At 40.9% G+C, this 15,398-nt stretch overlaps 1 protein-coding gene across 8 annotated transcripts in view; it reads right to left on the bottom strand.

Annotated features, from left to right (window-relative positions):
• Nucleotides 1-15,398, bottom strand: part of LOC105496364 (chromodomain helicase DNA binding protein 6) — a 214,516-nt gene that overhangs the window by 63,172 nt on the left and 135,946 nt on the right. For all 8 annotated transcript variants that reach the window (XR_011613333.1, XM_071079296.1, XM_071079297.1 and 5 more), the window contains one exon: nucleotides 9,869-10,064. Coding sequence is in view for 7 of the 8 variants with exons in the window: in XM_071079296.1 (XP_070935397.1) it covers nucleotides 9,869-10,064 (196 nt within the window). In the remaining variant the exon portion in view is untranslated. The remainder of the gene's footprint in view (nucleotides 1-9,868; nucleotides 10,065-15,398) is intronic.

The raw sequence follows: 15,398 nt of genomic DNA, 5'->3' as shown, positions 1-15,398 counted from the left end.
GACTGGGGAAATGACAGCTATAAAATATGTTGAAACAAATGATAAGACTTGAATATGAACTGTGGATTGGAGAACAGTATTTTTATTTCTTGATTCTGAGAACTGAACTGTGAATAAACAAGAGAAAGTCCTTGTACTGAGTGAAATACACAATGAAAGTATTTAGGGGACAAGGGGGTACAGTGCCTGCAACTTACTCTCAAATATCTCAGTCAAAAAGTGATGTCGGTATCTATACATGTACTCAGACAAAGAAAGGGACAGAGACACAAAGGAGAGAGTGAGAAAGGGCAAAAATGATAGAGTCAATGAGGCAAACTGTAAACACAGCTGGTGAATCTGGATAAAGGGTACGCTGGAGTTGCAAAATGAAATTATATAGAAATAAAAATGTATAAACATCAAATATAGACCCTTGAAATAATCCTTTTCTGTGAGTTATATGCTATTCACTTGATACACAGCTAGATTCAATTGTTTCATTTTGCTTTTGAGTTTTAGGAATTGATGTTTCCCCCTATTAATTTAACCACACTGAAGCAGGTAGTGAAGAAAACAACTAAACTAAGCAACTTTGGCAAATAGTATTCTGATTATATACTGTAATACTAAAGCCCAAAATCCATTATAGACCAACATTATATTCTGGTAAATGTATTTTTCACAAAATATGGGTTAGCAATTCTAAAACTACTTGATGTGTATACTAGGATGAAATAAATGAGTAAATATACCGTGTTACGATAACAAGGTCCAGGCTTCATCCTGCCAGAGAAAGAAGTTACAAATAAGGAAGAGGAGGAGACTATAATGAACGCTGTGATGCCGCACTGTAATCAGAAAATTCACTATGGATGAATATATACAGAATAAATATAGCTGTGTGGTGTAAGTGCTTGTGTAAGTATGCATACATCTGCTTCCTAGCTCCATGTGCACAGAGGTTCTAGAAGCAATAACACTCCAGTAGCAGTGGGCATACCTAGTAGCCAGAGCTTAGTTTCTAAATGCTATTCTCAAGTAAAAGCAAGCAAGGATCGTTGGAGAATGGTCAATTCCAAGGCGGGGGCAGGAAAAATGTAACATGAACTTGAACATCTCATGGTGCCAGAAAGTAAGGAAGCACTCAAAAAACGATGGGAGTATGTCAAAAAAATATAGAAGCCAATGTGAAGGAGCTACCAATGGCCAAATCTGAACAACTTGAAAACAAAATAGAGTAATGGATTATAAAATAAAAGAAATATCCACAAGTCAATACTGATATAAATAAATGGGAGACAAAGGACAACTTTGTTATAATAGAATTCTTATTAATAAATGTAGAAGGAATGATGAGAATAGAAAATTACCATCAGCTAAACACCATGGTAATAATTTACTGAAAGCAAGAACCATTGATGGAAGCTAAAATTAATGGACAGAAGTAGGATGAAAACCAGGATAAGAGTCTCAAAATATTCACTCAGAAGATACTAATTTTTAGAGATAAATAGTTATTTTATGGTGGAAAAACTTGGCAGATGGCACGTTAACCAAGTAATCAAAGTTACATCACAAGTAATAAGATGTAGGTCATATCATGCATTCCCTGATAAAATGCACTGAGGAGGATGTAATATGATTTCTATGATACTCTTGCCTAAAATGCGTAACCTCAAATCTCACCATAAGAAAACATAAGGCAAATGCAAACTGAGAACTGTCCACAAAACAGCTGGTCAGTACCCTTCAAAAGTGTCAAGGTCATGAAAGATAAAGAAAGACAAAGGAATTGTTACAGACTGGAGAAGGTTAGGGAGTCCTAACTTCTAAATGGAATGTGGATACTGAGCCAAAAAAAAATATTTCTAGGAAACTGAAGGAATGAATATGAATAAGGTCTGTAGATTAGTTAAAGAGCATCATATCAATGTTGCTTTCTTGGTTTCAATCATTATACTATGGTTATATAAAATGTCAACATTAAGGGATGCTGGGTAAAGTGTACATTGGAATTCTACATAATTTTTGCAACTTTTTAAAAAGGTTAAAAAATTAATTTTGTTTTAATAATGAGGTAAAATACTTAAAAGAGTTCCAAAGTCAAATACACAAAACGGCATATTTGGAAAAACTAGTTTATTTCCCTGTCACTTCCATCCTGTTCTCTAAGGGTAACCATTTAAAAACGAAGTTTGTAGGCCGGGTGCGGTAGCTCATGCCTGTAATCCCAGCACTTTGGGAGGCCAAGGTGGGCGGATCACAAGGTCAGGAGTTTGAGACCAGTCTGGCCAACTGGTGAAACCCCGTCTCTACTAAAAATACAAAATTAGCCAGGCGTGGTGGCACGTGCCTGTAATCCCAGCTACTCGGAAGGCTGAGGCAGGAAAACTGCTTGAACCCAGGAGGTGGAGGTTGCAGTGAGCCGAGGTCACATCACTGCACTCTAGCCTGGGTGACAGGGCAGGACTCCGTCTCAAAAAAACAAAAACAAAAACACACACGAAGTTTGTTTTAGTTTTATCTTCGGTAGGGAAGGGACAGATACAAAGACACACAGCCTTTTAAGATAAACGCTAGCATACAGTACAAACTTCTTCTACCTTATTTTTTTCCCCACTTAACAATATACCCAGGGTACAATTCCATAGCAGGATACAGTGATATTGTTCATTCTTTTTTCAAAGCTGAATATACTATAGTTTGTTCAATTAGTCATCTATCGCTGAATAGAGTTGTGTAGTCTTTGGCTATTATAATTCGTTGCTGGACCTTCTTTCTGTATCTTTAGCGGCAGCAAATCTCTGCTACTGGGAGAAGGTTTGATGAATGATTCTGCAAATTAAGGAAGTGATCAAGCTAAACAATATGGTTTATGAGACCTGATTTCTTTTTCTGGCTCATATGGTGTTGAGGGTAAATTACAAGAGGGAGTTGAAAAGTTCTGAGCAAAAGTATCACGGAGGAGCCCTGCAGACACTGCTAATGGCCTTCGTAGCATCCATCTCTTTCTTGCTCACTACCAGAACCCTGATTCTTGTACAGGGCAGCAACATGTTCAACCAAAACTCTCCCAACCTCCCAGGGATGGCCAGGTAACACAGTCCTAGACAATGAGGTGTAACAGAGCCTCCTGAAGATATATGCCAAAGTTCTGCTTGCCAGTAAAATCCAATATGCCTTCTTTCCTTATTTTTCCTTTCTGGGATGGAACCAAGAGGCTGTAAACCACACATACTGAGGCCAGTAGAGCAGAAAGACAGGAAGAACCCGGGACTCCGACGACACTATGAGGTCGCCTCACTAGTCCTCAACTGCCTACCTCTGGACTTGTTTTTTTTTTTTTTTTTTTGAGACGGAGTCTCGCTCTGTCGCCCAGGCTGGAGTGCAGTGGCCGGATCTCAGCTCACTGCAAGCTCCGCCTCCCGGGTTCACGCCATTCTCCTGCCTCAGCCTCCCGAGTAGCTGGGACTACAGGCGCCCGCCACCTCGCCCGGCTAGTTTTTTGTATTTTTTAGTAGAGACGGGGTTTCACCATGTTAGCCAGGATAGTCTCGATCTCCTGACCTCGTGATCCACCCGTCTCGGCCTCCCAAAGTGCTGGGATTACAGGCTTGAGCCACCGCGCCCGGCCAGGACTTGTTAACCGAGAAAAATAAACCCCTGTTTGGAAGAGCTGAGGCCACAAGCAGCTAAATTACATAGAAATAAACATGTTCTGCCCCAAGATGACTTACCTGAAGGACAACAGGGTGAGTCCCATCACATTTAAGAGACTCATCATTTTACAGTCAAATCTCAAACCATTCTTTATTTTCCTAAGAGAACTTGACCAAACAAACATGAGGTAGAAAAAGAAACATTCAGAACCAGGGCCAGGAACTCAGATGAAGTTCAAAGGAAATGCATCAGCAAAGGTATAAATATAAAAACCTTTGGAGTAAAACACAATTAGGGGGCGGTGGTGCTACAATACCTGGAGAAAATTATAGAGCTCTAATGATTTGTGGGCTCACAATTTGTTATTTTTAAATACATTTGTGGTGGGCAAAGGCCAAACAGAACTGAGTAACGATGTTCTGACAATGAAAACAAACAAACAAAAAAACAAAAAAACAGGCTGGGTGTTGTGGTTCTTGCCCATCTTCCCAGCACCTTGGGAGTCTGAGGCAGGACTGCTTGAGGCCAGGGGTTTGAGACCAATCTGGGCTGTCAACATAGCAAGATCCTCTCTGAGGTTAAATCTGTCAGGTAAATAAGTCAAGAACTAGCTGAGAACAGGAAGCACAGATGAATTCACAGAATGGGAAAGGGGTGCTTTTGGGCAGCAGAAAGGAGTTAAAAAAAAAAAAAAAAAAGAGGACACTGACAAGGAGAGGCAGCAGCATACTCAAAAGGAACCTGATTCATTCTGTTTAGGACTGGTGCTGTGTAATAAGTGCCTGTCCCATCCTGAGCTTCAGGGGTGCCACCTATTGACATCCCACTCTACATGGTCATACTCTTTGTTCTGTCTGGAACATTCTTCCTTCTTATCTTGTAATTTAAGATCCTTTTCATTATTTCTGCTCAAATGTCATCTTCTTAAAGAAGTCTTCCTAGACCACTCTTATCTAAATCAGAGCAAAGAACTCCCATCATTCTTCTTCTTTTTTTTTTTTGAGATGGAGTTTTGCTCTTGTCGCCCAGGCTGGAGTGCAATGGCACGATCTTGGTTCACTGCAACCTCCACCTCCCAGGTTCAGGCAATTCTCCTGCCTCAGCCTCCTGAGTAGCTGGGGTTACGGGTGCCCACTCCCATGCTGGGCTAATTTTTATATTTTTAGTAGAGACGGGGTTTCACCATATTGGCCAGGCTGCTCTTCAACTCCTGACCTCAGGTGATCTGTCCGCCTCAGCCTCCCAAAGAGCTGGGATTAGAGGCGTGAGCCACTGCGCCCAGCCTCAACTCCCATCATTCTTATCCCCTTATTTTATTTTCTTTGCAGTAAATATTGCTTATCTGTAATTATCTTATTTTTCCTCATTTATTGTCTGCCTATCCTACTGAAATAAAAGTGTCAGTCTGGCTCACTGGTGTCTCTCCAATACTTTAAGTAACACCTGGCATGTTCCAGTGATCAAGAGATAGTCACTGAATAAATGACTACATAGTATACTATTTGTGTATACATTTACAAATTATTACTTTCTCATAGCAAAGAAAACTCAACAGGTGCAATCCTCCAAACTCCAGACACACACACTGTCAAGAAATAGGGGATGTAGGCGGGGCATAGTGGCTCAGGCCTGTAATCTCAGCACTTGGGAGGCTGAGGTGGGTGGGTCACTTGAGCTCAGGAGTTCAAGACCAGCCTAGGTAACATGCGAAACCTCTTCTCTTCAAAAATTACAAAAATTAGCCAGGCATGGGGCTTGTACCTGTAACCCCAGCTGTTCGGGAGGCTGAGGTAGGTGCAGGTTGCAGTGAACTGACATCGAGCCACTGCAGTCTAGCCTGGACATCATAGTGAGATTTTGTCTTCTGAAAAAATAAAATTAAATTAAAAAGATAAGAAATAGGGGGTGCAAGCAACATGGTGGCAGCAGAGTAAGAGGCACAGGGGTCCTGACCTCTCCCCCTCGGAGCAGTGTGGGTTTCCTGAGACCTCCCTCTGGCGACTGTGGAAAGGGCCTGGCTCCTCACTCTGGACTCCCAACTCACTTCCAAAATCCTGCAGACATGCAGCAGCTGCATTATCCTGTGGCTGTGCTGTTGGCCGGGACATCTGCTCCCACACTTTCTGAATTCCGCCTTCAGGGACCTTAGCAGCAGGAAGGGCACAGAACTGTGCAGCCCACCACTGTTATCTTGAACCCTCTTCAACCCTAAGGAACTCTTGCCTCCAGGTGCAAAAGGTCCCCCAGAGAATAAGAAAGAAGCAGAAGTATCATGGAACAATGGAAGAGGAAGGTGCTTATTGTCTCTGAGGGGGGCATGATACCATGTTATTCCCAAGAGGTCTGCCTTTGCCGTCAGGGGTAGCAGCAACAGTGGCCTACTTCTAAGAAGAAAGAAGATAAAAACCCAGTTTTTCATTTGTCTTTCCTTCTCAGGCTACTGTTATCGTCTTGTGTCACTTCTTAACCTTAGGTGTTATCGGAAACCTAGACAATACCTGCTGCTGCAGCTGCTGCTGCTGTGCCAGGACTAAATTAGAGCCTATGTCTTCTAAATGATGGTGAGAAAAGGCGAACTGATACCCTTCAATTCTGTACACACATTGATGCTAATACAGACATATTCAAGGTTTGGGAGAGGGTGTGGCACTTACCTGACTCTAGATAAGATCTCCCCATTAAGGGGACATAAAAATTGGTTTTCCTTTAATAGTCCAGATAAAACAATAATATTGTTAAGATCGCTCAGTGCTAACTTTAATCTCTTTTGTTATTTCTAAGTAGTATGCAGTTTCTATCCTGGATCCTAATGAACCTGTGCCTTCATTTTCTGGAAAGCAAGAGGAGGAGAGGAGGATTTGGGAAGAGGAACACGATGATCTCAGCGTCCCAGTCTCCACACTCTCTCTGGATTAAATATTCTATATTTATAGCACGTGGGTGCAAGGGCAAATGCCAAGGGGCATGGGAATGTGTGTGTTTGTGTGGGGAGTGTGCATCGCTCCATGGACAGTCTCCAGCCCTCTTGCTTTTGGAAAAACCCTTTTGCTCTCTTCCTCATCACACCAAGCAAGCAAGAACCTTGCTCCATCTCTGTGGGAGACACAGAATTTGGAACTTCCTCTATCACATCTTTTTTATAGCCCACCAGTCCCACTCACTAACAGCCATTCTTCTAGTCCCCTGTCCTAAAACTGCTCTACATTTCTCAATTCTTTCATCTCTACCTAGACATTAAAAAAAAAAAAAAAGGATGATTCCTTCTGAGTTGTACAAATGTTCTCTCTCACGCGGTAACCTTTTGCTGCATTCTCCATACGAATTCCCACCCTGCATCTTCCACCTTGGATCTTCCGCAGTGCTGGTCTTCTTCATTTCTTCATTCAGGCTGAGCATTAGAGGAAGTTCAGAAACTGACTCAACACACTAATAAAGTTCACACTATCCAATTTCAGTTTGGACTTCACTGCTATTCCTTAATTCATCTCTTGCCAGCTCCCCAGCAGTGGACATTGAGAACAGCTACTCCAAAGCTTCTCCCTTCATCCAAGACCCTCATTCTGGACAGCCTCACCCAACCTCTCTGGATGCTACACATATAAATCAGTCACCTCAGATGACTTCGCCTTCTCCACTAGGTTTGAATATTCACTCCACTAGGTTCTTGCTTTTCCCATTGGCACTGCACCTATTCAATTGGTAATATTTAGACTTCACCTCGGTGAAGCATGGTCATTCCAAAATCTTTGCCTCTGGCCATGAGCCGTTGCCAGCCCCATGCTTCCACTGATCCTCCTGGATATCCCTTTAGGAATGTCCAGCCAGGTGTTCTCAAACTGGCCATTCAACTTTGGTTTCCTGTGCCATTATTCTCTCAGCTGCCATGCCTCACAGTCAGGTGAGCATCACAAAGAAGCCGAGAACTTTATAACTGTCAAGGACTTAAGAAATCATGTTTTGGGGTTGGCAAAAATCTGAAAAGGGCCTGATAGTAAATATTTTAGGTTTTGTTGGCTATGAGGTCTCTGTTGCAACTACTCAACTCTGCCACCATAACATGAAAGCAGCCATAGATTATATACTTACAAATGGGTTAGATTATATTCCATTAAAAGTATTTTTAAAAACAGGCAGCAGGCCAAAAGGCAATCATTTTCCACCCCTTAATCTGTATCATTATTGTAAGTAAGTTCTTGATAATGAGCTGATCAAATATTAGTTTTTGCTTATTATTATTTTAGTGTTCAATGTGTTACTCCTTTAAAAATGGGTTATTCATTATATTTAGCAACTCATTTTCAGCCACCTTTTCACCAGTAGAAAGATGGTAAGCTAGTTATAATCACTGGTTTTCTTTGAGGTTGCATGTTGAACACAGTTTACTTTATGATGTATAACATGAAATATTTTCAGAGTTTTGTTTTTGTTTTTTTTTTGAGACAGAGTCTTTCTCTGTTGGCCAGGCTGGAGTGCACTGGCGCAATCTCAGCTCACTGCAAGCTCCGCATCCCAGGTTCACGCCATTCTCCTGCCTCAGCCTCCTGAATAGCTGGGATTACAGGTGTCCGCCACCACGCCCAGCTAATTTTTTTTTTGTATTTTTAGTAGAGATGGGGTTTCACCGTGTTAGTCAGGATGGTCTCAATCTCCTGACCTTGTGATCCTCCTGCCTCGGCCTCTCAAAGTGCTGGGATTACAGGCATGAGCCACCATGCCCGACCATTATTTTCAGAGTTTTAACCATCACTAACTTAATAATTTAAAGCACTAGTTTTCAACTAATAGCCTGCTTTCTTCAAACACAAGTTTATGTGGAAACTCATTAAATGAAAAAGACAAAGGGCCGGGCGCAGTGGCCGACACCTCTAATTCCACCACTTAGGGAGGCCAAGGCGGGCGGATCACCTGAGGTCAGGAGTTCAAGACCGACATGCCCAACATGGCAAAACCCCATCTCTACTAAAAATACAAAAATTAGCCAGGCATGGTAGCAGGCCCTTGTAATCCCAGCTACTCAGGAGGCTGAGGCAAGAGAATCGCTTGAACCTGGGAGGCAGAGGCTGCAGTGAGCTGAGATCGTGGCACTGCATTCTACTCTGGGGGAATAGAGCGAGACTCTGTCTCAAAAAAAAAAAAAAAAAAAAAAGAGAGAGAGAGAGAAAGACAAAGACAAAGTAGCAACTCTGTAGGAGTGGGTGGGTAGAGAAGAAGCCCAGATACCCATTGGCTTAGTGCCCTCTTCCCTGCATCTCTTCTCTTGCAGTATCCCCTAGAGTACCTCTTGAATCCTGTCAAACAGCAGGCTCCAAACTTCTTTTGATCAATCACCTGTATTATGAAAAAGGTTTTGAGCCACCCACCCACCGTCTTCACCACATACCCATAATCATCCTAGTATTAGTAAATATCTCAAGATATATAAAATATACACTTTAGATGAAGTTCATCATCAATGATATTGACTGTAAATCTATATTCCAAATAGTCTTACTGACAAGTTAGAATCCTTTTTGGCTGACTTCACATCCCATATAGTTAAAATGCCATTGTTTTTACTTTGATACAGGGTTGATGAAGAACTCCAAACAGGACCCTGCCATTTTCTTGCTTGTTTATGTTAGCTTTTAAAAAATGTATCAACTCTAATCTTTGCAGTAATCTTTTAAAGCCACAGGTTATTTAGTTTGGCTAAAACCAGAAAATAGAATCCATAAAGCCACTTAACTGGACACATATACACTCTAACGTGTTGCACTGTGTGGAGAGCAAAGGAACTAGTAAGGCTGTCCCTGTTGCCCCTGCCACGCCATGGAACTTCCCCACCCCTCTGGGTTAACTCGTTTACTGTACATGAAACATGACCGTCTTAACGAACAAACTGAGTGAAAATGCCCGAATCATCTACATATCAAGAATTAGAGAATTAGTCAAGCTTAATATCTTTATTTCTGATAATAATAATAATTAGTAGTTCTAGTCTGTATCTGGAGGCTACCACTGTCAAACATCATTTGATTTAATGGAAAGAACCACACTCTCTAATTAGTCAGAAGGGTTGACATTTACTTTTCATTCAGTTTCACCCCCTGACCAAGGCCCTAAGCCTGTCATCCAGCTGACACTACAGCATTAAGCATCATGGATGCTCTGTAGCCAAGCCAGGCCCTATCATGATGTTCTGGGATCCAGGGCAGCTAAGGTAAAGAGCAATCATCCTAGTGGTTACCTGCAAGTCATTTTGTGGGTTCCAGTCAGAATCAAATATGATGCAGGTATCAGCAGCTGTGAGATTGATCCCCAGGCCTCCCGCTCTGGTGCACAGAAGAAAGACAAAGCGGTCTGAATCTGGCTTACAGAACCGGTCGATGGCTGCCTGGCGCAGGTTTCCCCGTACTCGCCCATCAATTCGCTCATAGGTGTATCTGAGGGGACCCAAATGAACGAAAGCCCAGGCGTTAATCATGACTTCAATGGAGAACAGCACAAAATGCAGGAAGCTGTTGACTGATGGCCTTAAATCCCTCACGTCTAAATTTGGACTAAATGACAGCAGTCTAGAAGGAATCCCACCCCCTACATATGCAGCAGGGCACTTAAAACTGTATTGCAAAATGTCCCCCTCTCAAAACAAAACAAAAAACCAAAACAAAGCAAAAAACCCAGCTGTAAACTAAGGACTAGAAGAATTAAATCATAAAATACTGATCCCCATAGCCCAAGCAACTTACTCTCTCAAGTATTTCCCAGTTTATACTTGTACTAAATCTAATCATAAGACCAGGAAAAACAAACAAAAGCCTTTCCCATCTACTTTGAGTAGTGCTCATAAAAAGGACTGAGTTCTCATCAGTTTCCAGCTACTTTAGGGTAAACCAGAAATGGTAAGATTACACTGTGAGGCAGTCCTTTTATGCCATTTCTAGCCTACCATGCTCCTCAAAGCTTTGGAGGTACACAGCAAAACCTCCAAGTTTATAGCTGAAACCAAGGTCTTCCGGGCAGTATATTGCCAAGTATAAATCACAGGAAAGGAAAGGTTTTTGAGGTGTGTGTGCGGGGTAGGGGTGAAGGAACTGATGAATAGTAAGAGGAAAATAAAGTAAGAAAGTAAAGCTGAATATCATTGAGAAGGTATACACCTGTGTGGAAAATCAAGAAACAGGGGTGGAGTGCATGGTAGAGGTAAGGGTAAAAGGAAAGAGAATAAGAAATGAAACTGCTAAGGGAACATATTACTCATGTCCATCTAGAGGGAAAACAGAAGGGACCTTTTTTATGTTGGAGATCATGGGATTAACATAGAATATAGCAGCAATCTGGACAGCTGCTGGGCGTCTTATTCTTTTCTTATTTACCCCTGACAACATATGAATTAACAAGGGGAATGTTACTTTGGGCCCAATTTTGACCTATAAACCTGAACTGGTTAGTGAAGTAGAAGTAATAGGAAACTTGTGAGAAAAGAACCAAATCATCCCAAACCGACAACAGCCAAGATCATGAATCCTGGCAAAATCCTATCAGCAGACAAGAATTTGGGAAATCAGATCTCTAAAACTTACATAAATAAGCGTAAGAAAATAAGGATAGATACCCTAGGGGTAGATAATTCTGTGTGAGGATGGCTTTGGAAAACTAAATCTGGCAATATGATCTTGACTTCCTTGAAGAAAAGAAAAAACCATGTAAAGAAACCACCCAAGGAAATGCACATGAAGAAACCTGACCAACTCAGACTTATAAGGGACATGTATAAAGTAAAGAAACAAGTCTGAAAATGCTGTCTCCCTTTTACAAAGCCACAATACAACCATACCTAAAATTAAGGGTACAATTTTTGTTTCGTCTTTATTTAAAATTATAATACACTCAAGAATAATAAATGAGAACTTCAGCAGGAAATGAAATGGGTGGTGGTGATAGGATTTCATGAAGGCAGACTAAAAGGATTTTGTGTCATAGACAAAGGCTAAGGATTAGATGTCTGAATTCTATAGATTAAATTATCACCATTATTCATAACGACCACAATAATAATATTAGCAGCAAGTTCTTAAGTGTCAGTTCTGTGCCAAACCCTGTGGTACATGCTTGGTATACATCATTACATTTAATTCTCACAATAATCCTATGAGGTAGTTCTATTATCATCCTCATTTTACACTGACAAAAACCTAAAAACAGAACAAAACAAAAATTTATACAAGTAAAATATCTTGCTCAGTCCTCCAGCTGGTTGAGCTAAACTCACATCCATTTGACTTATAGCTTTCACACTGTACCTTACATTTCAATGCATTAGGACAGAAAGGTTTTCCTAAACAATAAAGAGGAGAAATGGAGAATACATAAGGGACACTAGTAAACTTTGGAAGCTTGTAACTCTAACAGGAGGTGGAAACACAAACTATAACTGGTATCAAAACGTTTTTGATAAATCAATGCTCAGAGGATCTGTAACAGTTACAGAAGTTTAGCCATGTATGTGATGCAATAGAGGAAGCACAATACTTGGAGTCAAAAACCGGGTTGAGATTCAATTAAAGAACAGCCATTTACCCTCCTCCACCCTCCACCACCATCACACATATGAACGATTAATGCTGCAGGGACAGACTCCATGCTCTTTGAAAAGACACCCCTAGTCATCAGATAAGAGTTAGATACCACATGGATCAGAGTGAGGCTGGGAATTAGCACAGCCTTAAGGGGGAGGGGAAATCAATAGACAGTGATGATACAGCTCAGCCATTACCTAGGGAAAACGTTCCCATAAAATTAGATAAGTGTTTTTCTGTATTAATAATGTAACAACACTTTCAGAACTTTTAGAACAAGATGAACAGAATAATTCTCTATCACTTGTTTAGTTTTCAGGGAGTGCTCTCAAAGAACGCAAAACTTAAAAAAAAAATTGAATTACTTGAGCTCCTCCCTCACTTCTGAGCCAGATCCTCTGGCCATGCCCTCATTCCTATATCAGAGTCTGGCATGAAATCATACGGGAACAAAACCAAACTGACAGCTGGAGAGGCAAAGAGGCTCAAGAACAAAGAAAACCTTGAGGGCAAATAAGTCTGAATGAAGAAATCAGACATCATAAAATTTTCCACACTGAACTTCAGCACAGCAATTAAGTCTCTGCGACAACTGTATTTTTAAGAAGATCCCTAGGAGCTGATATGGTTCAAACTGTAATTCTGAGTCACTATCAAATACTATCAAATATCAACAAGCAGCAGGTGGCACTCTGGAAAAAACCTCTATGTGACTGGCCTGGAGCAGACTGGTAGGGAGTGGAGTGACATGTTTTTGGCACAAGAAATGTTGACTTTAGAAAGGCCTGAAGGGAAATGAACAACTTTCTGGTCTCCCAGCAATAATCAACTGGAAAACATGAAGAATTAATTTTAAAAAAGGAAAAAAAAAAAAACAAACCCAACACAAAAAACCACTCACAACAGTTACAAGCATATAAAATGCTTAGGATTTAATTCAGTAAGAAATATGAAGGAATGGTAACATAACACTAAGGGGCTATGCTTTGTTCACCATTATGACTGTAAGTTCTAGCACAATGCAGACACTTTATAAATATTTACTGAGACAACAGTGTATATGAAGGACCCAAGTTAAGTGTAGTGAAAAGCATGTTCTTTGATTTTGCAAAGATGTCTAAAAAAAAAAAAAAAGCTAAAAAAATCCCAACACACGAATATATGTATATATAAACATGTAAATGTGTATGTATGTATACATACATCTATACATACACATTTTTCTGGAGTTAGGGGCTGGAGCAGACAGAGACAGATAAATAAGTCAGGTATGGTGGCTCACTCTTGTAACCCCAGCAGTTTGGGAGGTCAAGGCGGGAGGATCACTTGAGGCCAGGAGTTCAAGAGCAGCCTGGCCAACATAGTGGAACTTCGCCTCTACAAAAAAGAAAGAAAAATTAGACAGGCATGGTGGCCAATGTGTCTATCGTCCTAGCTACTCAGGAGGAGCAGGTCGGAGAATTACTTGAACCCATGAGTTCAAGGTTGCAGTGAGCTTTGATCATGCCACTGCACTCCAGCTTGTGAGACACAGCAAGACCCTATCTCTAAATATAAATAAATAAATAAATAATTCTCAAGTTAATCTGGAATACTAAATGTGCAAAGGAATAAAACTACTGATCAAAAGAATAGAAAGGCTAGACATATATCCAGTATATATAATATCTCCCTATATTTCATAGAATTTTATGAGTGAGGGAAATAGACTATTTTAATAAAGAGAAAATTAGAAGATTCAATATATTTGGAAATAAACGAAAATCAGACTTCGAGTATATGCCATTTACCAAAATTACAGAAGGGCTAAAGACTTAAATGAAAAAAGAAAATATCAAATAATCCAGTTAAAGATTATGAATTAACATACACATTTAATTCTTTGATCTCTCCAAACCTCTAGTAAAATGACAGTAAAGGATTTTTAAAAAAAGGTATAATCCCTTCCCCAAATAAATACACCAAAAGAACAGAAGTGATAAAATTCTGGAATCTGGAAAGTCGTATTTGATTTGAAGAAGGCAGAATCCCAGGCAAGACACAACCTAATTTAATAGTGCAGAACATCTGACGGGATCAAACATTGGTGGCACTAGGTTCCCCTGAAAGCAGCAACACAAAGAGTCTAAAAACAGGGAAACTGGTGGAATATTTGCTGAAGTATTTACTTAGCCTCTAGATCACCTACCCCCGCCTTGAAGAGGGTAAAATAAAAGATCTTGATCCTCTCTACTCTAGAAGATACTAACCACAGTTAAAAGTGAATGTGCCGCGCTGAAAAGGGGAAGAGAGACAGAAATAGTGAGAGTCCTTACTCTTTCTCACCCCTCCCCCACAATTAGCTCTAAATACAGTCAAGTTTCCACCTATAGGCAGGGGAGAGTAAGAGGCACAGGACCTCAAAATGCTGATACAGTAGGGTCCCCAATGAAAATGGTCCAGCCAGATGCACAGTGCTCACATATGGAAAGTGAAGTGCATAGTCAACAAGCCTTGCTCACATACTCAGAGCTTCTGGTTGGCTCCACAGTGCCCCCCATCTTGCTGGCCTAAGATATCAGACATGAGGCTGATACGAAACACACAGCCCCTGCTTCTGAAAGGAGGGGCAATGTCCTAACACACCAACCCTCTAGCAAATGACAAATTCTGGACAAACTATAAAAACCAAAATGAATGAACAGAAAAACCTGAGGGCACTGGCGAGTTAACAAAAGCAGACAGATCTTGGAGAAGAATAGAAATTTGTGGTTTCAGCTAGAGGAGCGGCCACAATTATGGTGGCAAGATGTTGATCAGCTGTAATTGATAAAAGTTGTTGTCTTTCTGACACACATGAGGGGAAGATGCCTGGGGCAGCTAAGACTGCCAGAGAGTGAGAGGGGATCCCCAGAAAGCAGAGAAATAGAGATGGGAGCTCCAAACTCTGGGTATAAACTCTGCCCAAGTTTGTGGCTGACTTCTGACTCACACTTGCTCGGGGCTGACTGTGGTAGTCTGAAATGGGAACTACTGTCTACCGGAGACATTGACAGAGTTTGCACTTTGAGGATAACCTAGTTAGCTGCTTCCAAATAAAACCCATCAACATCTTCAGAGCACTGTAACAGAATCCTCAAGCTCTAGAACATACTATTCACTAGGTCTAGGGAAAAACTCAGTTATTCTCATTCTCAAGGGAACAGACAACAGATGTCA

Source organism: Macaca nemestrina, chromosome 15, assembly GCF_043159975.1.
Source record: "Macaca nemestrina isolate mMacNem1 chromosome 15, mMacNem.hap1, whole genome shotgun sequence".
In the NCBI taxonomy this organism is placed as follows: Eukaryota; Metazoa; Chordata; class Mammalia; order Primates; family Cercopithecidae; genus Macaca; species Macaca nemestrina.
This window is presented reverse-complemented; position numbering and strand designations above follow the sequence as displayed.